General features: G+C 40.8%; 2 protein-coding genes across 6 annotated transcripts in view; one reads left to right on the plus strand and one right to left on the minus strand.

Annotated features, from left to right (window-relative positions):
• Positions 1-4,649, plus strand: part of LOC110537391 (misshapen-like kinase 1) — a 35,562-nt gene extending 30,913 nt beyond the window's left edge. For all 5 annotated transcript variants that reach the window (XM_021623403.2, XM_021623404.2, XM_021623406.2 and 2 more), the window contains one exon: positions 138-4,649. In XM_021623403.2, the coding sequence (XP_021479078.1) occupies positions 138-221 (84 nt within the window). In that variant the 3' untranslated portion in view covers positions 222-4,649. The remainder of the gene's footprint in view (positions 1-137) is intronic.
• Positions 4,650-5,722: 1,073 nt separating this feature from the next.
• On the minus strand, positions 5,723-15,022 carry LOC110537401 (guanine nucleotide-binding protein G(I)/G(S)/G(T) subunit beta-2). Its single transcript, XM_021623421.2, has 10 exons — positions 14,118-15,022; positions 10,403-10,510; positions 10,064-10,102; positions 9,715-9,821; positions 9,510-9,573; positions 8,944-9,106; positions 8,116-8,182; positions 7,746-7,947; positions 7,345-7,561; positions 5,723-7,132 (listed from the first exon to the last, which is right to left on the minus strand). Exons 2-10 carry the CDS (start codon positions 10,457-10,459, stop codon positions 7,026-7,028), a joined length of 1,023 nt encoding a protein of 340 aa, XP_021479096.1. The 5' UTR covers positions 10,460-10,510; positions 14,118-15,022; the 3' UTR covers positions 5,723-7,025.
• Between the last annotated feature and the right edge of the window lie 9,401 nt (positions 15,023-24,423).

A 24,423-nucleotide genomic window follows, 5' to 3' on the forward strand; every position in this document is an offset into this window, starting at 1 on the left:
GTGGGTCACAGACACATTGGTATTCAAAATATTACTTAAGTGATCTATGTTTATGCCTCCGGTACGTACAGCTGTAGGCACTGGAGTCTCATTGAATATGAGTAATAAGCTTCATGTCTTGTTAATGTGTGTCTCAGGTGTTCTTTGCCTCTGTGCGCTCCGGAGGCAGCAGCCAGGTCTACTTCATGACCCTGAACAGGAACTGCATCATGAACTGGTGAAGCAACATAGTCCCATACACAGACACAAAACACTCATACACATATATATACACGCACGCACGCGCGGCTCGCCAACACACAAGCATACTGTAAATCCATTCCAGCCTAAATCTTCACGACAATGAGTCCATCTCACCTGCCATCTTCTGACTCCCCTGGTCTGATTGATCTCCCTCTGGAATGGTAGCTACCTATGAGACATCACTACAGGCTTCTAATGTAGTACCTCTACTTTGTACTGTATATACTTGTCCTGTATTGTTGTACCTCAGTCAGTTGGTGCGCCTGTGTTTTAGTTGTAAACTACCGTAGTTAGTTCCTTCTTATTAGGGGTATGTTAAAAACATTCCTTCCTGGTGAAATACATTTTAAAGAAAGCAAGATTCAACCAATATAAGTCCAGATTGAATTGTAAATAGACGGTATCTAACATGTTTAAATGGAAGAGAACATGGGTAGATTGAAGTCACCGGCAGACGTGTATATAACGCCTCCATTCAGGGTGTGGCCACTGACCTGATATATATACTGCACTGGCACACCCTAAGGTATTGTTGCAACACTCAAAATGCTTCAGATTCCCTATGGTTTAATTATTCAACTCATCATTCAAAAAGAGAAATAGGTATTTGATTAAAACTTGATTTCATGTTTTTATTTTGATGGAGTTTTTTTTGGAAGGAGTTTTTTTTTTACTCCTCGGAAGACAGACTATCCAATATGTGAACATAGTAACATTCTAGTCCCTGGTAAAATGGAACATATTGCTGTGTTCACGCATCATGCTTTCATATGTCTTTATCTCCCCTTGTTTCATATCGGGGATGGAGCTATTTACCATTGTAGGAGCCTATCGAACAGACTTATGATATTAAACTTTTCTCTTGTTAAGAATTTAAACAATATCACTATTATCTGTACTGTTTCTGTATTTGGTATTAGCCTAACTGGCATTCTTACTTTTACTCTCTACTGTTATATTGCCGTTATATTGCAATATATATGCTGTTCTAGTGCAGTTCTTGTTCCGAGAGGGGAGTTTAGGTTGAATTAATTTGTTGTGTGTAAATTGTACCAGAGGTAGGCAGTGAGGTGACTTAAGATGTGGGGGTCGAGGGGTGATGAAGTATGAAGGTTTTGATGTGACCGTAATATAGAGGACATAGGAATTGGGTGAGCGAGTGATGTGCTTGTTAGAATATTATAATGGCAGCAGGTCTCCATGATCCTTACCTGGGGGGATAGTGCTGGGGTTCAGGCTCTCATCTGGTGGCTGTAATCCAGTGAAAAATAGTTCCCTCTTGCTAGATCTACTCTGTCTGTAACCTCTGTTATTGATGTATTTTATGTTCATTGGTATGGATCTTGTTACGTTTGTACTCAGATGTTGGTTTGTAGGGATAGGGCTGCAGTGGATAATACTGCGCTATCAGTGTGGTTCCAAGCAATAGCTGTGTGATTCTTGAGCCAGTGTTGAAATCCACTCACTGATGTTTTCCAGGCCCAGTTTTGTGTCATATTTGTCTCTGCAATACTGAACCAGAGGACTCAAACTCATTGGGCACTTTAATTTATCATCTTACTAAACTAGTTGTAAGGCAACAAGTTGTTGAATATAGTGTAATTGCTATTGTTTTCCCTACCAAAGTTCCCAATTGTCCTCTGGACATACATGAATCTGCTTTGATTCTTTTAGCGATCAGGGGAAATGCTTAAGCTGTGGGTATGTTATGTAGTTTATGCTAAATTAATGTTATATATATTATAACATTAAATATATATTAAAATATATAAGGAAGTAAAGAACAGAATCGATTGACACACTTTTTAGTTCAGTTACAATTTGTCTATTTTACTCTTATGTGAGCATGCTTGCATGCACATATCTGAGCCATTTATCCTGTATCACAATTCCGTATCAATTCTTAGATGAGTTTCTCGCCAGCCTAGTGCATTCAATATCAGCTGTGTGCCATTTGTGACTGATATCGCAAATGTCACATTTTACACACACTCAGCAAGTACCCCTGGCAGCTGTGAAAAAGTCCTCATATCTTAGTTAGCCAAACTGCCATGTTTACAGTTTAAGCAGTGCCTTGGAGTAGGGAAGAGACTGGGAGATGGGTGTTGGGGGAGGGGTGAATATGACCCCCCACTCAGTCTTCTAACGCTGAACTTCATGAAGAAGAGGTGTTACTGACAGACGGAACAACATAATCAATAGTTGCCTCCCTTGTTAAGAATGGTGTTCTGTGCCAATTAAGTGCACTTAAATAGAAACCAGAACGTCCCAATATGTTTCAACAACTTTTAATGTTTTACATTGTCAATGATTATATATTTCATTCTGTCATAATAACTGCAATGTTTACCTACTGCTCTTTAAGCATTGAATGGACTCACAGGGATTGTATCTGTTGCCACCATGTGGAAGAGGAAACGTTCTCTAGAGAATTTCAACCATCGTTCATTTCATGCAATTTCATTCAATGCATACAATCTGCTTGTATGACACATTCATGTGACTAGAATATAGGCACAGGGAGAATGTGCAGTTGATGTCAGCAAACCAATTTGGAATGTAGAAAATGATATGCCTATAAAAATGCATCTCTTGTTTTGATGGTTCTCTAGACGGTGGGAGGGGGGCCAAAATACCATAGAAAAGCCATATGCTACTTCACATTTGTTGCGAATAGTTTAATAGTATTTCATATGTTCAAATGAAACTGAAGCCAGTGACCTGGGTTTTGTTGTGTGGTGTTAGAGGGGCTAGAGACATGGCGATAAAGAAGCAGGTTTTTGCTGGTGGTCAAGTGTGTGGACTGGCTGAGATGCAGTGGGAAAGTAACCAACTTAATATATTCTGAAAGGACTATTTTATTAAAGGATATGTAAATTATATTGAGAGATTTAAATAAATGAATGTATGTCTATAAAACAGATTTCTATAACATACTTTACTGTCTGGTATATTAATTCATCTAAGCACAATGTATTCTAATCTACAGTAGTGAGGGGAAAGCTATGAATGTGGGTGTGTACCTTAAGACTGAATGTTTGGACTGTTTTGGGGGGTGTGACAGATGCATGAGAGTGATGGCTGAGCTGCGTGTCTTTCCAGGTGAAGTACAGATTCCTCTTGATACAGCCTAACTAGTAGTCATGCTATGACTACTAGTTAGGAGTGACCAGTCTATTGAGGACATGTACTGTTCGATGCAGGAGTAGCCAGCTGAGACAGAAAGGTGGGTGGATGGAGAGGGTCAACAATTTGTCATCAAGTGAGCCTTCTAATTTTTGTATAGCAACATTTCTATTGTCAATCCTAAATATAAAGTATCAGTCAAGTGTAGTGTTACGACAAAGTTGTAACAGTACAATGGGCTTTGTTACACAAATCCAATTTTTCAGCCCCACAAAACAGAGGCATATCACGAAGGCTGTCCTTGCCATATCAAACGTTGACACTTCTCCTTCATAAGCAATATGAGTGTTAAATTGAATTCTCTGCTGTCTCTGTCTGTGTGACTTTGGTGGGAGGGTGTTTATCGTGGCCTTTAGCAAACTGAATGTAAGATGGACTGTTTGTTTGTGTCTCATAATTGAGAGATACCCATACACTGCTTAATCTGTTTTTTTGTCTTAATCCCAAGAAAATCTACTTTGTAATCCACAGTTGGCATAATACACAAACATCAACAGTTGTGATGCTAGTTTTGCATTGATGCGTTTATCCAGTAATTGCCTTTATGAGGAGGATGAATAAATGAATGATAAATTATAATACATGATAATCAGTTGGGTGGGTTTCCTGCTTCTGTGTAGTGTTTTATTACCTGCCTCTTGCTACCTGCTCCACCCAATGTAGTCACACACTAATCAGACACTCCATTCACATATATTATATAGTAATACTGTACAACAGGGCTTTTGCCCTAGTACTACCACATCTGATTCAAATAATCAAAGCTTGATGGTTTGGTTATTTGAATCAGCTCTGTACTGCTAGGGCAAAAACCAAAATGTGCCCCAGGACCGAGTTTGGGAATCCCTGCTGTACAACATAATCTTGGATCTTGTAGAATAAGATTAAAGTATGAATGGATTTGTGATTTTTAATAGGTGCTTGTGGGAACCAGTACAGGTGAAAGTCTGAAAGCTGAAACGGCTGATTTCTTTGGATGGGTCTATAATCTCTTCTACTTTTTTTTTTTTTTTTTTTTTCAATCTCTTGTTTTTGAGAAATGAAATGTCTTTTACCACGTTTGTTTAGTGTTTCTGTTTTGAGTGGTTAACTTCAGATTGTATTAAATAGACTGATGAACTTTAATATTTTAAAAGATTGTGTTGAATGAACTCATGAGTCTGTAAAAGTCTTGATGAAGAATTGTTTGAAAAATAAAACTATATTGATCTCATCTTAAACGGTCTATAATAGTATCCGTATTCATAGATTGGGTGTAAAGCATGAGGAACAATGAATCCAATGAGAGAATGGGCTAAGCATGTGTTGTATAAATGGCCTCCAGTTCCCAACCACCATCATGCAGGACTTCACTCCAACAGACACATTTATCATGCTTGCTGTCCAATGTTCAACCATTTCCCTGAAGTGTGGATTTATACTCCACCTTGTGGAATTAAAAGGAATAGACTGGTTTAAAGAACATGGTGGAAACCAATGATGTATATAAACCCTGGATTGCTGATGCTATGTATTGGCGAATGAGATGCTTTGACGCCAGCGGTCGGCCATATTGGCACTCCGGATGAAGCAGTCCAAATTAATGAATGGAATTCTACAGTATTTCAATCAAATGTTTCAAGGACAAAATGACATGTATTTAAATCATGTTGTAGTGGGGGACAGTAACATTAGAACTTTAAACAATTATACTTTAAGGAAAACGTTTGAATATTTTTTTTATTTGTATGTTTAGCTCACATATAAGTATGCATTAAAGCGTCTAATATAATAAACTTGTCAATACAAATTTAGACGTTTAAATAAATGCATTTCTTTAGCTTCCAAAATATGTTTTACAACGGTTGGGTGTGCCAAGATGGAGGAACAGTGGCTTCAAAACAGGTTATCATCTAGTGTACATATAAACTATTGTTGGGAACTCCCTCTGGTCTTAGTATGCACCAATCCAATCCCCATGTGGGGGAGGGAACGGGTGCACACTTCTGGAAAAAGGGTAAAGAATCGGAACGCAACATGAATACATTATCTGAGCATTCTTAAAAATGACCAGTAACTATTTATATCATTAATCAGTCTATAGTAAGTAGTGTGTTGAGAAATTAGAGCAGAAATCTGGACATCAGGTAGGTTTCATCAAGGTTAAATTGGGTCATCAAAGCATGTACAATTCACTGTTTATGTTGAAGTTGTGTGCTGAACAGGATCCCCATATATCTCCCTTGAAAACTACCATGCATGGTTTTAAACAGAAATTACCATGTTAAAAAAGAAGTACACAACTGGCCAAAACTGGCAAGAGAGGCTACATGTATTTATTAATAGTATGTACAATGTATACCATCATAAAGTTGACATAATATATTGACAAAGTCAAAGTATGAATATTGCCCCCTGCTTATTTGAGAGTTGTCTCTTGATAATCTCGCTCACCTTATGAATCTCTCATTTTATTGATTTCATTTAGTTTAATTTCATCATTATTCTCTATTAATTATCCTTAAAGTGTATCTGAGGCACACAGGGAAAACATGAATAAAATAGGCGTAAAAAATTAATACAACAAAAACATCAAAATCAAAACTATCATATATTTACTTATATATGTGGGTGTACATATCTATAAAAACAGTAACTACATGATAGCATTTTGTTTGAGCCAGAAGAAACTTTAAGAATTGATGGTTTATCTTGATTTTCCTTTAACAGTGTCACTGTGGAAAGTTGGGCATTCTTTCTGCTCTCTATCTCCCTGTCTGTAGTGTCTTGAGTGTTATTGGATTCACTTATTACCATGCTTTTCCAGCCCATCACTCTCTATTCCTTCAACTGTGACTTTTTTCACCCTGTTACAGAGAGACACAAACCTACTGTAGCACAGAAAATCAGATTTAAGGATATTTGGGACTTCAGAGTAAACAAACGAAAAACAGAATTGTCTCCCCCATTTAGCTCAAGAGTTGGAGTTTCGCTCAGAAATAAACATGTACTGTAGATGTGTGTGCATGTATATATTTTTGTATGTTTGTGTGCACATGTATGTGTGCATGCACTTAAAGTTTGTGTGTGTGAACACATTTGTGTTGAAAAATCTGGTAAATTGTGACATTTCAAATGCGTGTTTTAGTTTAGCATATGTCAGGATTTTATTGAATTTGGTCACGTCTTTAATGGTAGTTCCAATTACAAATGTATTATAACTGTGTGTGTGTATTGTGTACCTATATATCTGTTGTGGGTAGTGTGGGCATTTGTTTGTAATTTTGGTGGACTCTTCCTGCATACAATGTGATTGGTAACATGTACAATTGCAAGTGGCATTTGTGTGTCTGTGTAAACTCATACCTAATTGGCGTTATATATATATATTATGTACAATGTTTTAATGTGTATGTGTGTATGTGTACATCTTTACGTACAGTGTGAATACAGTGTGCAAACTATGTGTACCAAAATGTGAGATGTGAATACTTTGTATGATCAATATTGTGTTTGCGTGTGGGTATGTGTGTGTGTGTGTGTCTATGTGTGTGTCTGTATGTATGTGTCTATGTGTGTGTGTGTAATGTGTGTGTGTGCATGGCTCAGGTAACTTGTCAGTTCCAGATCTTGAGGAAGCTGTCCCAGGACCCAGTGGCCACCGCCATGCCATCATCAGTCACACCTAGACAGCTCACGCGATTGTCATGGCCGGCTAACACTCCTGACACAGAGAGGGACAAACAAACAAGTGTTAGCTAACCAGGACACCATATGTTATCTCATCAATCCACCATCTTGAAATACCCCTGAACTGAACTTATCAGTTGTTTTCAGTCACGGGTCTGATGCATAGCCAGACACAACTATACAACAATGGCTGCCAGCTAAATGACAGCCACTCGCTCCTACTCCACCCCACCACACCCCACTGACCTGCTCGATCTCCCTTCATGGCATCCCAGATGTTGCAGTTGAAGTCGTCGTAGCCGGCCAGCAGCAGCCGTCCGGAGCGGGAGAAGGCCACGGAGGTGATGCCACAGATGATGTTGTCGTGAGAGTACAGGCTGAGCTCCTGGTCGGCGCGCAGGTCAAACAGCCTGCAGGTGGCGTCGTCGGAGCCGGTGGCAAAGGCGCTGCCGTTGGGAAAGAACTGTAGAGGAGAGAGAGAGGGAGTGACAGCCATGGGTTATATCAGCTAGCATTAGGTACATTAGACACTCAGAATTAGCTAGTGCAGCTAACATGAAGGACTTTGGGAAAGGTGACATGTCTTAGAGTATGGTTTCCTGGCTTACTGCCATGACATGAAACAGAAAGCAGGTCAGCACACTCACACAGACTGCGTTGATATCAGACTCATGGCCCGTGAACGTCTGTCGGCACATGCTGTCCCTGATGTCCCACAGCTTAATGGAGGCGTCACAGGCTCCGGACACAAAGGTGCGGAAGTCTGGAGACAGGGACAGGCTCATGACGTCACCGCTGTGGCCCGAAAACACAGTGGTCTGCTGGCTTGTCTCGATGTCCCACAGTGCACTGGGTAAGAGAACAGAAGAGCGACCCACTGGATTTAACAACTGCTATCAGATCATTTTGAGTGTAAGGTTAGGCTAGCTCATAGCTAGTTACGTATAGACAATATACTGTAGTATATTTATATTTGCATTCTCCATCAGCCTTGGTTACCGATCCATCAGGACTCACCAGGTAGTGTCTCCTGAGCTTGTGATGATTTGGTTGTCATCAATGAAACGGCAACAGGACAGGTAACCTGTAGCACAAATAAAAACATCTAGTAGAACACTGACCACACCATATCAATGTATGGTGCTCCTACTAACGCCTCCATCACACCAACAGCTTCATTACATTTTAGTACACCAGAAGTACATTCATTTCCAATGGAATGCTGCGTTTGCCTTGCAGCATTGAGTTGCAGAGGCAGTTGCAGTGCGTTCTGTGCTGTGCATACGTTGGATTTATTGAACGTGTGCGTGCGTCAGACTATGCGTAGACGGCTTGACAGAAATGGTAGCAGAACGTGAATGTTGGAACGTTTGTTGCACACATATCCAGATGATGCTGCGTACCATTTTGCGAAATGATGCTGTAGGTGTGATCGAGGAGGAAGACTTCATTTCAACAATACCCGTCCTCCCGAATGTGAGTAATTTAAAAGCCCCAGGTGAGCTAGCGCTGTAACACAGCTAAGGGACTCACTAGGTTTTCTGGCTGATGTCTCAGCTCGTTATAATTGTGTTGCCCTGTGACTAATTAGCCATGTGAATTAAAGTCTTCCTTGTTTAGGGGTTTGGGACCTGGGGATCCCAGTGGGACAGGAAACAGGTAGGAATACTCAACTGAACTGCATACACAACCATATGCAGTGTCACTGGGGAAGTTAGAATCAGGGAGGATCAAATAAACTCACATAACCTAGCTAAGACACTTCCATGATTTCTCAATAGAAATGAACACAAAATGACTCAAGCTTAGTCACATAGGTATTTGTGTGTAGTAATTATTCTTCACCTGTGTGTCCGGGTAATTCCCTGCTGACCCTGACGTTGCCCTCGCGGGTCTTCAAGCAGTAGATGGAACAGATGTTGTCCAGACCTCCACAGGCCACGTAGTTACCAGAGGGGGCATACGCACAGGTCATCACCCAGGAGGAGCGCAGGGGGATAGCATGCATCTGGAGGGGGGGATAAGAGTTGGTCACTGTGTGTCACAGAATAAAGGCATGGCCATGGACAAGGAGAGCGTAGTATCGTAAACGGGGCCAGGCAGGAGTCCAGAGCCAAGTCCACATCCAGACAGAGCAGGAGCAGAATAGTAGTTCATTGTGCTTCCTCTATATTGAATTTGTGGGATCTTTTCAGGGGGAGCCATTGCATAATATAATTTACAATGTTTGAATGGCAAAGTGACTCTGGTAGGTTATGATGTAAGTAGAAGTATGAGATGAGTCAAAGCACACAGTCGGCTCCCATTTCATTTCCAATCCCTGAAGGCTGCCTAGTTTGCTGAGTGAGTCAACCTTTCCAGGCCCCTTGGTGAGACCAGGGGAGATGTTGTTATTTGGGTGCAGCTCTCACCTTGTTAGTGGTGTAGCTGTCCCAGATTATCAGTTTTCCATCTTGAGAGGCGCTGACCAGGAGCCTGCGGAGACAAAGAGGTAGAGCCATTGTGTTATGCCTCATCAAAAAAAGCACCACTTGTACCGCCATGTGTGGTATATGAGTGAGAGAGTGTGAAGAGAGGGAGAAGCCCCCTCATGGGTTGGCATAACGTTACACCCACCTAGAGTCTGTGCCCCAGTGCATGGCATAGATCTTAGCCAGGTGGCCACGGAGAGTGCGCCTCGTCCGCATCTGAATCCTCCCCACGGGATCCAGACCTGACGTTATCTGGTTGACACACAAACACACAGAAAAGCAATGTAAAGAAGACAAGTTCATCACAGGGTTACTGTGTCAATGTAGTGCATGGTATTCTGATCTTTTTTCGCACATCAGATCTTTTCACATCAGATCTTTTACAGAGCTGATCTGATTGGGCAAAATATCAATTAGTGAAAAAAAGATGAGGATTGGGCTGGCTGTCAAAACACAGCCATACTCTCCTTTATGTGGGTATCTGTGATACATACCTGTGTCAGGGTTGAGTCCCCACATGCTTTCCTGGCATCCTAAGAGACAGAGAGTGGTTAGACAAGCATCAGCAATCTCTCTCAATCTCACCCAGGCAAATATCCCACCCCTCAATATGGTGTGTTAGACCTACTCCCTTTTCCACCAAGCCCCTTCTCTTCTAGACCCAATGGTTTTACTGCTTTCATTGAGATCATAAAGCGTTTCAGAGTAGGATTGCTGATCTAGGATATATCCTGTAATCGAAAAGGCAAAACTGATCCTAGATCAGCATGCCTAGCCTTTGGGACTCTTTGTAAATGTGTGCCCAGATCAGTAACATTCTCTGACACACATACTCTTATCTGGTTCCTAAGTTGCTCCGCCTCCTGACGCAGCTGCTCCAGCTCGCTCATTTTGGATTGGTCCCTGGCCTCGTCGAAGTCCTCTGTCACTCAGTCAGTCACCTGGTGGGGACAAAGGATGGAAAAACAGCATGAGAATTTAAACTTAAAACATTCATGTAGATCGCCCAGACTGAGATATCAAGTTCAAAATTAGGACTCCATCTAAGAGCAGAAATGTCCAATTAGAATGATGGACAGTGCCTGCGTCAGAACAAACCAATCTGCTTGTAATGTAATATGCGCTATGTTTGTACATGGCATGCGTATCAGATTGCATGATTTGATTGCAGTGTTATCATGGTGAGTAATCGACTCCAACTACATCAGAGGTCTCGTGGTCCTCTGCTGGTCTCAACCTGATCAATGGGTTTGATCTGATCCTAATCATTTTGGCATATTTCACCTGGAGGCTAGTTGTTTAACACCATCACAAACATGGCTGCAGAGCGGCAGCTAGAATCAGAGTAAATTGGGCATATAAAATAATACTTAATTCAGAATTGTAAGTGCACGGTTTACTAACATAGCACATCTAAAATACGTAAAGCTCTGTAATCTGTATATTTATGCTAGTACAGCCTTGTCTGGTTTAACTGTGGAGAATAATCTCTAATCTGGTATAATCTGAGAGAGAGCTTCATCATTTAATGGGCTCTCTCTGATATCCACGAACCACTTAATGCACAGAAACAAGATTAGGATTACTGCAGGCAGGCAGGCAGGCATTTATCATTCATTACAAGCACATTGAACAAAATGTATGCGTGTTTGTGTTGTGTTCTAAAAGGGGGCTCCCGGGTGGCGCAGCGGTCTAAATCACAGTATCTCAGTGCTAGGTGTCACTAGACCCTGGTTCGATTCTAGGCTGTATCACAACCAGATGTGATTGGGAGTCCCATAGGGCAGCGCACAATTGGCCCAGCGTCGTCTGGGTTAGGGTTTGGCTGGGGTAGGCCGCCATTATAAATAAGAATTTGTTCTTAACTGACTTGCCTACTTGAAAAAATAAAAATGTTAAAAATGACATTTTGAATCTCTATTTAGCATAGCTATCATTAAATTTGGAATTTGCCAGTGGGATATTTGCATAATTACTATGTTATTATCTTGCTATTACTATGTTTTAACAAGGACTTGTTAATGATTCAACATTGCTGCGATTATGGTCGATTCTAGTGGACACAAAATGTCATTGTTCAACCTGCAGTATCAAAACGAATTAAAACTATTTTATAGCAAGATCTCGATCATCTAGTGAAATACACTGAAAATGGCTGACACTAGCATTATCACAAACTACATTTCCAAATTACTACCTTTTCCCCCCGCTAGACCTCGATTGTTACCGTCACAGTTGAATGTGACTGAAAATACTATGGTAGGCCTATTTGTATTATTTAAATTCACCAAAACAGTATTTGTTGTACCATACACTTCCATATCAACATGATTAGCACTACAGACGTGTTTTTAATCACATGCACAGGGAATTCGAAGAGAGAGAGGTTTCACATTCAAATCCTACTCAAAAATTGCCACTAGTATTTGCATGAGTTTGTGGGCCTATTCAAATCCGTTAAGACACAGATGAAACACCTCTGACCATTGTACTCTGCTTTGCACATTCGATTTGCATCACTGTGGATACTGTACCTCTTTCGGTGGCGATGTACCGGTACTTGTAAAAAAACACATATTAAAAAAATAAAATGCATTCACAGACAGGTACACTGCCCATGCAGCAGTGTCAGGTAATATCACATTTAGTGTTCACATTTTCCATATTTCCTCTAATCCCAGTGCCTCAATGTTAACATTACCTAACACTCACATCACATGTGCCATGTTATTAAAGGCCTCCAACTCCACATACACAAACAAACAGGAACATCCACATCATCACCATCTACTAGGCTAGGGAGAGGAGAAATTAACTGGGTCATTGTTCCCGGTGGGAACCTCCAACCAGATGGATCACACAGCACTAATGGAAGGCGACCAGGGGAAATTGGTGCGTCCCAGTCTCCTGGCACAGCTGCTCATTTAGCCAATAAAGCACTGAGGGGTTGGTGGTGGTGCATCACCATCAGATACCAGGGTGGGAGAGGAGAGGACTGGGCATCATGGGATGGGATGGGATGATACACCATCGCCCACTGACATCATGAAATGGCCCTTTTTTGGTTTCCTCCTTTCCCCAATGCTTTCTGGACAGTATGTGCAATGCAATCCACCTTGTCAGGCAGTCACCAACCCATTCCGTTGTTGTCTGGACACACGTTCCAGTTCCTAACCCTCCCTCAAGAACATCATTTTAAGGGAGCATTTCTGGTACAATTGGTTCAAGAAGTGTTTGTCCACTAGTAAAATCATTTTGAAAGATGTATAAAATGATGCAAAACACAATGCAGGGCTGAATGTAAATGATCCTTATTGACTATACGTGGTTGTGGACCTCAACACATGTCCTGTGCTGAATAGGTGGCCATCAATGTCACCATAATAGCTTATTAAGCATTTTCTCCAAGACAATATATTATCCATGACAACTGACAGACAGAAGCTACCTAAACTATCGGTCAAAGACAATATATTACCCATGACAACTGACAGACAGAAGCTACCTAAACTATAGGTCAAAGACAATATATTACCCATGACAACTGACAGACAGAAGCTACCTAAACTGTCGGTCAAAGACAATATATTACCCATGACAACTGACAGACAGAAGCTACCTAAACTATAGGTCAAAGACAATATATTACCCATGACAACTGACAGACAGTAGCTACCTAAACTATAGGTCAAAGACAATATATTACCCATGACCACTGACAGACAGAAGCTACCTAAACTATAGGTCAAAGACTTGCTTCTCATTTGGAAAAAATTAATGCAAAATACAGTGTGGCCCCACCCCTTATGTTCATGCTCAGCAAACGATAGCCTGCTTGGTCTATTCGGTTGACATTTCACAGCGAACCAAGAGTGCTAAAGTAATAAGCACATTATATTAACCTTATTGGATTGAGTGCATTACAGCATCATTTTCTATAATAGAATTCTAAATAAATTCCTTGCATAAAATGTCAAATCCATTTTAAGGTCAAATTGCAGCATTGACACTGTAGAATAGCCCTCCCTCATCAACAAATAGGTTGCTTACATCGGCCTTGGGGCGCAGCTCAGACGGCTAGGCTACTCCCTCACTACAAGCAACAGTAGCCTACCCAGTACCCACAAATGTATGGAGGCTACTTGATATAGGTAGCTGTTAGGCTACTTGATGAATTTAAGGCCATAATTCCACGATTATAGCAGTAAACCCCTGGCATTCGTGGTTAATGGCACTGACACCCTGGCAACCGTGTAATTTTTCCAAGCCGCTCAATATGCAAACACTTTACGGGGTTGCCTGTGTTAATATAGGTTATCGCAAGAATGTACAGCAAGCTATGCTATATGCAAATAGAACAACATTTGGTACAGTGGGGAGGTTCGTCCATATGTCTATATTTAGGCTACCAAAACATACAGTTGAAATATAATTTCAGCGAAATGATGAGCCTAGTCATGAATAGGCCCATCACTGGTAGGCTACATCATCCAGCCATCTTACATCCATGACAATTCTGACAGCATTTTATAATGGATGGCTGGCTACCTGTTAGGTAATGTTTCCGATGAGGTTGGTAGTCTTTCTCGAATACAGTCGGGATTTAATGTTTCAAAAAGGCTGGGGATGTTTATTGGCCCCTTTTTCCTTAGAAAATAAAACAATATAGGGACAGAAATATGCAGATATTTTCAATATCCTCTCGGCTCCTTGTCTTCTCTAGATTTTTGCTCAGTGAATCTCCAATGTAGGCTACACATCAAATAAATATTAGATCGAAGTACAGAGACACCATATCTCCGTTTGACTGGACCCCTTGAAAAGATGAGTTCTGCTGTTGTGTTCCCGTTTCCTCTTCAGAATGGTTTGCCTTTCTACGCCCGAGACCTTCATAAACTCGAAAACATCTTTGTTGGAGCGGATTGAACACAATTGCAAGCTGTCCACGCATCAAAGAAAATGCATTGAACCATATGAAATTAGTAAATAGCTTTTTTGTGACTCAGTTTTTCTCTTGATTGTGTTTTTTCGTGATCCTCGCTTCCTTCCTCCTCTGCTAGTTCGCGGATATCTTCCTCCTCCTTCTCTCCCCTCACTCCCTCGCTTCGTAATGACCGTCGCCTCCTCGTCAAAAAATGAATTATTAAATAAATTGCCAAACACAGAGGCTTAAACTCTTGAGAGAAAATTTTAAATTATAATTTAAAAGCGACTGGGCTATCTTGCCGGAGGAGCAGGAAACCCACCCATTGGTACACAATTTTTTTTTTAAACATGCAATAGGCCTAATGCATATTCGCATGAGGTGTTTTTGTATTCAAAGCTCTGAATTGCAGTATTATAATAAAATAACGTAGTTTCAGATTAAATCACCCGGTCTGCGCTTGCTAACGTTAGATCTCGTAAACACGATTCAACCACACCCATTTCGGAGAGACTGTACCATTTTAGAACCCCCCCCTGATGTCTACTCGATAGGCTACGGGTGGGATGACTCTCAGATGGTCCTCGATCTACTGCAGATCTTGAACATCACAGGGCCGCATTTGTCTCCTTTATGAGAACCCTTTTCGTGTCTTGGTTATTGATTAGGCCTACGACTATATCTCACAGTACAGTGTGCACTTATAGCGTTAACTACTTCCAATGTAGGAAAATTACTACAAGAGCCCACCCACCTAGAAAAAAAGAACTGTTGAAGTGGCTCCAATCGGCCTCAATTCATCACTCATAGCAGATTTCTTACTTCGTCCCCTTCACGTTTTGATTAAACTACTTGTGTAATTAATACCTCATAGTAGACTAATTACTCCGAAGCACTGTATTATCCCAGGAGATGTAGGCTATACACCTAAGGATTATTTTATAATTAGCAGATGTGGGTGTGAGAGAGCAAGGCCATAGGCTGGTGAGAGATGGGTTTTTATCAAGCCATGGTTTTATATTCATGATAGTGAGTAATCCGCTCATTTCTAAATCCTCTGTCTGTCCAGATTTTTTAAAACCTTGGTCTTTATTTACTGTCAAAAGACTGTGTGAAGGTTACAGTGTGACCACACACACACACACACACACACACACACACACACACACACACACACACACACACACACACACACACACACACACACACACACTACATAGTATGCATAATCAGTATTCTTATATCTAATGCATTTTTAAACTGTCATTAAACTGTCATTAAACTTAGAGACACACATAACACACACACACAATATATACATCATAATTATATTCTTATATTTTAATGCATTTGTAAGACAGGAGTAAACCAGAACCAAGCAGCTGGTACTAAATGGCCATATGGGCCTGAGAAATATATTCCCATGGTTTGACTAGAGCAGACCATTGTTTAACCAAACATACCATTAATGATAATTTATAATAATGGCCCTAGGGTGGGGGATTACCTAGGCCCTCGATCAGTCAAAAAAAGCTAACTCATAATCTGATTTGGGGGGCTGACCCCAGAAATCTAGTGACTGGTTTTGGTTGAATGGGAGTCAGGATCTGCCATAGTCTGTGGATAGGTAAATGATCAACACACATCTAAAGAGAATGCATTATTTGCTCTTGTTGACACTCTGTGTGTCAGTGTATTGCAAAAGGTCATTGGAAAAGTCGAAAGGTGTACTTTGAAGTTCAACAGAATAAAGTAGACTCTACCATCTCTGGATCTGGCTGCAGTGCACTCTGTCAGACAAAGGGGTGATAGGGCTTGGACATCCAAGGAAGTGAAACAGCGAGGCTGCAATATTATAGGCAGGGACAAGCATCCTTCCCCTACACAAAGTAAGGCAATGGTATATCCCACCTGCCCTGTCCCTCTGCAGGCCATAAGGGACTGTAGTAAATGAGGATAGGTTGCCTAGCAACAGCAAGGGCTTGAGCAAAGAGATGGACACAAGGAGCCATACATCCACAGATTGAAAATACACATGCATGCAAATATTATACACGCCACTAAAAATCTCTTCCTTAACTACACATAAGCATAAATGATCAGATGTTTTTGTTCCAATAGGGTCTACCCTAATCAGAGCAAAGTCCACATTTAATATGCTTTACTTAAAAGGGCATTGTTAACTGGATTCAATTCCAAAACCAGGTGACCGCTCTTATCTTTTCACCATAAAACTTTGATTAAACCTTTAGATAAACACAATGGTGCATTTCGCTCTCCATTTTTTTTGCAAGCAAGAGAGGCTGATGCTGATTCGATGCTCAGTTCTTTGCTTAAACAGTGGGTGGCAGTGAACATTCAACAAAACAGAGACCATCATTTTCATAAAATGCAATGTATTCCTATTTTATGAGAATGTCACCTACTATGGCCATGAAGTCCTTGGATACATTGTTGGGTCACATCAATATGAAGCCCAGTTCCTAAGGACACTGACTGTAAGAGTAGGATAGGAACAGTGCTGGTGAAGCTACTCTGAAAATATAGTTTACCAAGCTACCAATTACTTCTCACTGGGAGAAATTAAGCTACACTAAACCTACCCTTAATGGCCCAGTGCAGTCACAAATGTGCATTTCCAACCTGGACTTAGGGGTAGAAGTAACATAGTATGTGTAAATCCGAGACAACGGTCGCAACAACAGGGTCAAAGTTGAACGTCTCTTGCTCCTTCCCGGAAAAAGCAATGGCTATATACATTTCTGAGCACACAGTCTCTCCTGGAGCTCGGTGTCCTGGCTCAGCCTGGTCTCCAGCAACTCCAGTCCTTGTCGGTCCCCCATCGGGAGATTGAAATCTTCAGGCAAGGACAAATCTCCTACCGACCCATTGGCCCATCGGTCCGATACCACCCGGACCTATAGAAAAAAATAAGCACTTAAATCACTGTCACACCCCTAAAAACAATTATACACCAAAAATAGATATGCAAGTTATGTTCTCACCTGATTGCCCACTCCTTAACACCTTAACTTCTTCCCTAAGGGCTCTGTTTTCTTTCTGTTTTCTTTCATGTTCTTACCTTCATGTCTACCGCCATCATTTGGCACATTGAAGTGTCTCAATGTAGGCCCTGTTTGAAACAGTACATTGAAATGAAATACTGTGCACAAAAGAACAGATAGGATAAGTGATCTGGGAAAAGTGAATGAATTACATACATGGCTGTCCTCCACATGCTGCTGTGGTGAATATGATGCTGGGGAATATGATGCTTGTCCTAATTGAAAGAATGATTACAATAAAGGGGCTTGTTTCACCTCTGAAATTCATTCAGTACTTAGCAGGAGAGAATACATCCTCCAATGGATTTTGTCATGAATAATGCTTCACTTACTTGTATTCGACCCCTTGGCCCCTTGAAGTGGCATCCGTGTTATAGGGGCGAGAACTAATTCTAAGAAGAAGAAATACATAAGTACAGTACTTTTGGAAATTGACCAGGAAAGATGATTTATGGTTCAGAAATGGAACTTTGCATATAATCAAGCATAAAAAATATATACATTTTACATAACAGCTCTAAAGTCTACGACCCCCACAAGCGTCTTGGGACTTGTCTGAAGTTGGTACAGCCGATCTGCCAACTTCTGCCTGTAGCGGCCGAACAGTTTGGGCTACTACACACTAAAATGACCCATCTGTATAAAGGTGAGACTCTCTCACGAACACGTACAGTTGTCTGAAGGTCTCCCGGTACCAGTCAAAAAAAATATGGAAATTTATGGAGACTGTTTTGTGCAAAAAATAAGGGGTTACATACATGTAAAAAAAAATGAATAAAAAGTTTCCTGATCTTTTTTTAATATCTATCAGATATAGGATAGAAACTTCCTTTAGATTGTTTTGGGGGGATATCTGTTGTTCAATGTAGAGAATCTGTTATTCAATGCGTTTGCTTTGGCTAATAGCAGTAACGGACCCAAAATATGTATCAAATAATTTTTGTATATATTTATTTTATGCCTCAAGAGGTCTTAAAATTCAAAATCAACTTAAAACAATTCCATATACAGTGCATTCGGAAAGTATTCAGACCCCTTCCATTTTTCCATATTTTGTTACGTTACAGCCTTATTCTAAAATTGATTGCATGCATTTTTTACTCAATCTACACACAATACCCCTTAATGAAAAAGTGAAAACAGGTTTTTAGACATTTTTGCAAATGTATATAAAAAAATGAAACATCCTTGAGATGTTTCTAACACTTGATAAATTGAATTGATTTGACATGATTTGGAGAGGCACACACCTGTCTATATAAGGTCCCACAGTTGACAGTGCATGTCAGAGCAAAAACCAAGCCATAAGGTTGAAGGAATTGTCCGTAGAGCTCTGAGACAGGATTGTGTCATGGCACAGATTTGGGGAAGAGTACCAAAACATTTCTGCAGCATTGGAGGTCCCCAAGAACACAGTGGCATCCATCATTCTTAAATGGAAGAAGTTTGGAACCACCAAGACTCTTCCAAGAGCTGTCCTCCTGGACAAACTGAGCAATTGGGGGAGAAGGGCCTTGGTCAGGGAGGTGACCAGAATAGAAAGAGGAGTGGGAGGCCCCGGTGCACCCAATCACTAGCCACTTTAATAAATGGATCACTAGTCACTTTATATAATGCACACTAAATAATGCCACTTCAATAATGTTTACATATCTTACATTACTCATACCACATGTATATACTATATTTTAGACCATCTATTGCACCTTGTAAATACCGCTCAGCCATCGCTCATCCATGAACTTACATGTACACATTCTAATTCACACCTTTAGAGTTGTGTGTATTAGGTAGTTGTTGGGGAATTGTTGAACTAGAAACACAAGCATTCCGCTACACTTGCATTAACATCTGCTAACCATGTGTATGTGACATGGTATGGCAACTGCTCGGCATCTGACCTTAAGGCGCTACAGAGGGTAGTGTGTACGGCCCAGTACATCACTGTGACTAAGCTAACTGCCAACAAGGACCTACAGTTGAAGTCGGAAGTTACATACACTTAATTTGGAGTAATTAAAACTTGTTTTTCAACCACTCCACAAATTTCTTGTTAACAAACTATAGTTTTGGCAAGTCGGTTAGGACATCTACTTTGTGCATGGCACAAGTAATATTTCCACCAATTGTTTACAGACATATTATTTCACTTATAATTCACTGTATCACAATTCCAGTGGGTCAGAAGTTTACATACACTAAGTTGATTGTGCCTTTAAACAGCTTGGAAAATTCCAGAAAATGATGTCATGGCTTAAGAAGCTTCCGATCTGCTAATTAACATAATTTGAGTCAATTGGAGGTGTACCTGAGGATGTATTTCAAGGCCTACCTTCAAACTCTGTGCCACTTTGCTTGACACCATGGGAAAATCAAAAGAAATCCGCCAAGGCCTCAGAAAAAAATTGTAGACCTCCACAAGTCTGGTTCATCCTTGGGAGCAATTTCCAAATGCATGAAGGTACCACGTTCATCTGTACAAACAATAGTACACAAATATAAACACCATGGGACCACGCAGCCGTCATACCGCTCAGGAAGGAGACGCATTCTGTCTCCTAGAGATTAACGTACTTTGCTGCGAAAAGTGCAAATCAATCTCAGAACAACAGCAAAGAACCTTGTGAAGATGCTGGGGGAAACAGGTACAAAAGTATCTATATCCACAGTAAAACAAGTCCTATATCGACATGACCTGAAAGGCCGCTCAGCAAGGAAGAAGCCACTGCTCCAAAACAGCCATAAAAAAGCCAGACTACGGTTTGCAACTGCACATGGGGACAAAGATCATACTTTTTGGAGACATGTCTTATGGTCTGATGAAACAAAATAGAACTGTTTGGCCATAATGACCATCGTTATGTTTTGGAGGAAAAAGGGGGAGGCTTGCAAGCCGAAGAACACCATCCCAACCATAAAGCAAGTGGGTGGCAGCATCATGTTGTGGGGGTGCTTTGCTGCAGGAGGGACTGGTGCACTTCACAAAACAGATGGCATCATGAGGTAGGAAAATGATGTGGATATATGGAAGCAACATCTCAAGACATCAGTCAGGAAGTTAAAGCTTTGTCGGAAATGGGTCTTCCAAATGGACAATGACCCCAAGCATACTTCCAAAGTTGTGGAAAATGGCTTAAGGACAACAAAGTCAAGGTATTGGAGTGGCAATCACAAAGCCCTGACCTCAATCCTATAGAACATTTGTGGGCAGAACTGAAAAAGTGTGTGTGAGGAAGGAGGCCTACAAACCTGACTCAGTTACACCAACTCTGTCAGGAGGAATGGGCCAAAATTCACCCAACCTATTGTAGGAAGCTTGTGGAAGGCTACCCAAAATGTTTGACCCAAATTAAACAATTTAAAGGCAATGCTACCAAATATTAGTCGAGTGTACGTAAACTTCTGACCAACTGGGAATGTGATGAAATAAATAAAAGTGGAAACAAATCATTATATCTACTATTCTTCTGACATTTCACATTCTTAAAATAAAGTGGTGATCCTAACTGACCTAAGACAGGGAATTTCTACTAGGATTAAATGTCAGAAAAACTGAGTTTGAATGTATTTGGCTAAGGTGTATGTAAAATTCCGACTTCAACTGTATATAGGAAGGCCCAAAAGATTGTCAAAAACTCCAGTCACCCTATTCATAGACTGTTCTCTCTGCTACCTCAAAGCAAGTCTAGGTCCAAAAGGCCCCTCTTAGCGCACGGATCCCGCTAGCGGGATCAAAATCGACAACATCCGGTTAAGCTGGAGCGCGCCAAATTCAATTGACAAAATCGTAATATTAAACATTCATGAAAATACAAGTGTCTTCCATCGTTTAAAAGCCTAACTTCTTGTTAATCCAACCGCTTTGTCAGATTTCAAAAAGGGTCCCAGCTACACAACAAATGGTAATTTTGTTCGATAGTCTTTCTTTATATCCCAAAAATGTCAGTTTAGTTGGCGCGCTTGATTCAGTAAACCACTCTTTCAACATGCATACAAACGCATCCAAAAAGTAACTAGTAAAGTTCGTCCAAACAAGTCAAATGAGGTTTCTAATTAATACTCAGGTACTCTAATATCTAAATAAACAATCAAACTTAAAACGGACAATAGTATTTTCAATAGGGAAGATAAATAACGAAGAGAGTCCACCTCATTCACGCGCAACAAAACTACATTTCTAATGAGAGACACCTTGGAAAAACTACAACTACTTAATCATTTTTCAAAAAACAAGCCTGAAACCCTTTCTAAAGACTGTTGACATCTAGTGGAAGCCATATGAACTGCAATCGTGGAGCTATTTATTTGTATATCCCATAGACAAGCATTGAAATGGACTGTGACCTCAAAAAATAATTTTCCAGATGGATTTTCTTTCGGTTTTCGCCTGCGATATCAGTTCTGTTATACTCACAGACATTATTGTAACAATTCTAGAAACTTCAGAGTGTTTTCTATCCAATGTTGCCAATTATATGCTTCTGGGCCTGAGTAACAGGCAGTTTACTTTGGGCAAATCATTAATCCGAACTTCCGAACACTGCCCCCTAGCCCTAAGAGGTTTTAACGGCTTCTACCCCCAAGCCAATTAATCAAATAGCCACCCAGACTATTTGTTTGTTTTTTACACTGCTGCTACTCACTGTTTATTATCTATGCATAGTCACTTTACCCCTAACTACATGTACAAATTACCTTGACTAACCAGTACCCCCGCACATTGACTTGGTACCGGTACCCCCTTTATATAGCCTCGTTATTTTTTATTTTATTGGGTTAATTTTCAAGCACTGCATCGCAGTTTGATAGGCCCGGGATTACCTTGTCCCATCGCGCCCTAGTGACTCCTGTGGTGGTCTGGACGCATGCACACTGACACGGTCGCCAGTTGTATGATGCTTCCTCCGACACGTTGGTGCGGCTGGCTTCCAGGTTAAGTGAACAGATTTATTTAAAAAAATAAATAAATAAAAATATTCCATTTACATAAATATTCAGACCCTTTACTGAGCACTTTGTTGAAGCACCTTTGGCAATGATTACAGCCTCGAGCCTTCTTGGTTGTGACTCCACAAGCTTGGCACACCTGTATTTGGGGATTTTCTCCCATTCATCTCTGCAGATCCTCTCAAGCTCCGTCAGGTTGAATTGGGAGTGTCGCTGCATACAGTGCCTTGCGAAAGTATTCGGCCCCCTTGAACTTTGCGACCTTTTGCCGCATTTCAGGCTTCAAACTTAAAGATATAAAACTGTATTTTTTTTGTGAAGAATCAACAACAAGTGGGACACAATCATGAAGTGGAACGACATTTATTGGATATTTCAAACTTTTTTAACAAATCAAAAACTGAAAAATTGGGCGTGCAAAATTATTCAGCCCACTTAAGTTAATACTTTGTAGCGCCACCTTTTGCTGCAATTACAGCTGTAAGTCGCTTGGGGTATGTCTCTATCAGTTTTGCACATCGAGAGACTGAATTTTTTTCCCATTCCTCCTTGCAAAACAGCTCGAGCTCAGTGAGGTTGGATGGAGAGCATTTGTGAACAGCCATTTTCAGTTCTTTCCACAGATTCTCGATTGGATTCAGGTCTGGACTTTGACTTGGCCATTCTAACACCTGGATATGCTTATTTTTGAACCATTCCATTGTAGATGTTGCCTTATTTTTTGGATCATTGTCTTGTTGGAAGACAAATCTCCGTCCCAGTCTCAGGTCTTTTGCAGACTCCATCAGGTTTTCTTCCAGAATGGTCCTGTATTTGGCTCCATCCATCTTCCCATCAATTTTAACCATCTTCCCTGTCCCTGCTGAAGAAAAGCAGGCCCAAACCATGATGCTGCCACCACCATGTTTAACAGTGGGGATGGTGTGTTCAGCTGTGTTGCTTTTACGCCAAGCATAACATTTTGCATTGTTGCCAAAAAGTTCAATTTTGGTTTCATCTGACCAGAGCACCTTCTTCCACATGTTTGGTGTGTCTCCCAGGTGGTTTGTGGCAAACTTTAAACAACACTTTTTATGTATATCTTTTTAAGAAATGGCTTTCTTCTTGCCACTCTTCCATAAAGGCCAGATTTGTGCAATATACGACTGATTGTTGTCCTATGGACAGAGTCTCCCACCTCAGCTGTAGATCTCTGCAGTTCATCCAGAGTGATCATGGGCCTCTTGGCTGCATCTCTGATCAGTCTTCTCCTTGTATGAGCTGAAAGTTTAGAGGGACGGCCAGGTCTTGGTAGATTTGCAGTGGTCTGATACTCCTTCCATTTCAATATTATCGCTTGCACAGTGCTCCTTGGGATGTTTAAAGCTTGGGAAATCTTTTTGTATCCAAATCCGGCTTTAAACTTCTTCACAACAGTATCTCGGACCTGCCTGGTGTGTTCCTTGTTCTTCATGATGCTCTCTGCTCTTTTAACGGACCTCTGAGACTATCACAGTGCAGGTGCATTTATACGGAGACTTGATTACACACAGGTGGATTGTATTTATCATCATTAGTCATTTAGGTCAACATTGGATCATTCAGAGATCCTCACTGAACTTCTGGAGAGAGTTTGCTGCACTGAAAGTAAAGGGGCTGAATAATTTTGCACGCCCAATTTTTCAGTTTTTGATTTGTTAAAAAAGTTTGAAATATCCAATAAATGTCGTTCCACTTCATGATTGTGTCCCACTTGTTGTTGATTCTTCACAAAAAAATACAGTTTTATATCTTTATGTTTGAAGCCTGAAATGTGGCAAAAGGTCGCAAAGTTCAAGGGGGCCGAATACTTTCGCAAGGCACTGTAAGTTTTGGGTGGGTTGGTAATGCCTAAGCGAAGGAGATGGGACTGTATGGAAGGGAGTTTAGTCCAACGGGA

This window comes from Oncorhynchus mykiss, chromosome 12, assembly GCF_013265735.2.
Source record: "Oncorhynchus mykiss isolate Arlee chromosome 12, USDA_OmykA_1.1, whole genome shotgun sequence".
NCBI lineage: Eukaryota > Metazoa > Chordata > Actinopteri > Salmoniformes > Salmonidae > Oncorhynchus > Oncorhynchus mykiss.

What these genes read in the sequence shown, in the direction of transcription:
- LOC110537401 (XM_021623421.2), bottom strand. Translation starts at nt 10,459, where the DNA reads ATGAGCGAGCTGGAGCAGCTGCGTCAGGAGGCGGAGCAACTTAGGAAC. An exon ending in AACTTAGGAACCAGATAAGA is followed by an intron (nt 10,103 to 10,402) that starts GTATGTGTGTCA and finishes TCTGTCTCTTAG; the next exon opens with GATGCCAGGAAAGCATGTGG. An exon ending in ACAGCTACACCACTAACAAG is followed by an intron (nt 9,107 to 9,509) that starts GTGAGAGCTGCA and finishes CCCCCCCTCCAG; the next exon opens with ATGCATGCTATCCCCCTGCG.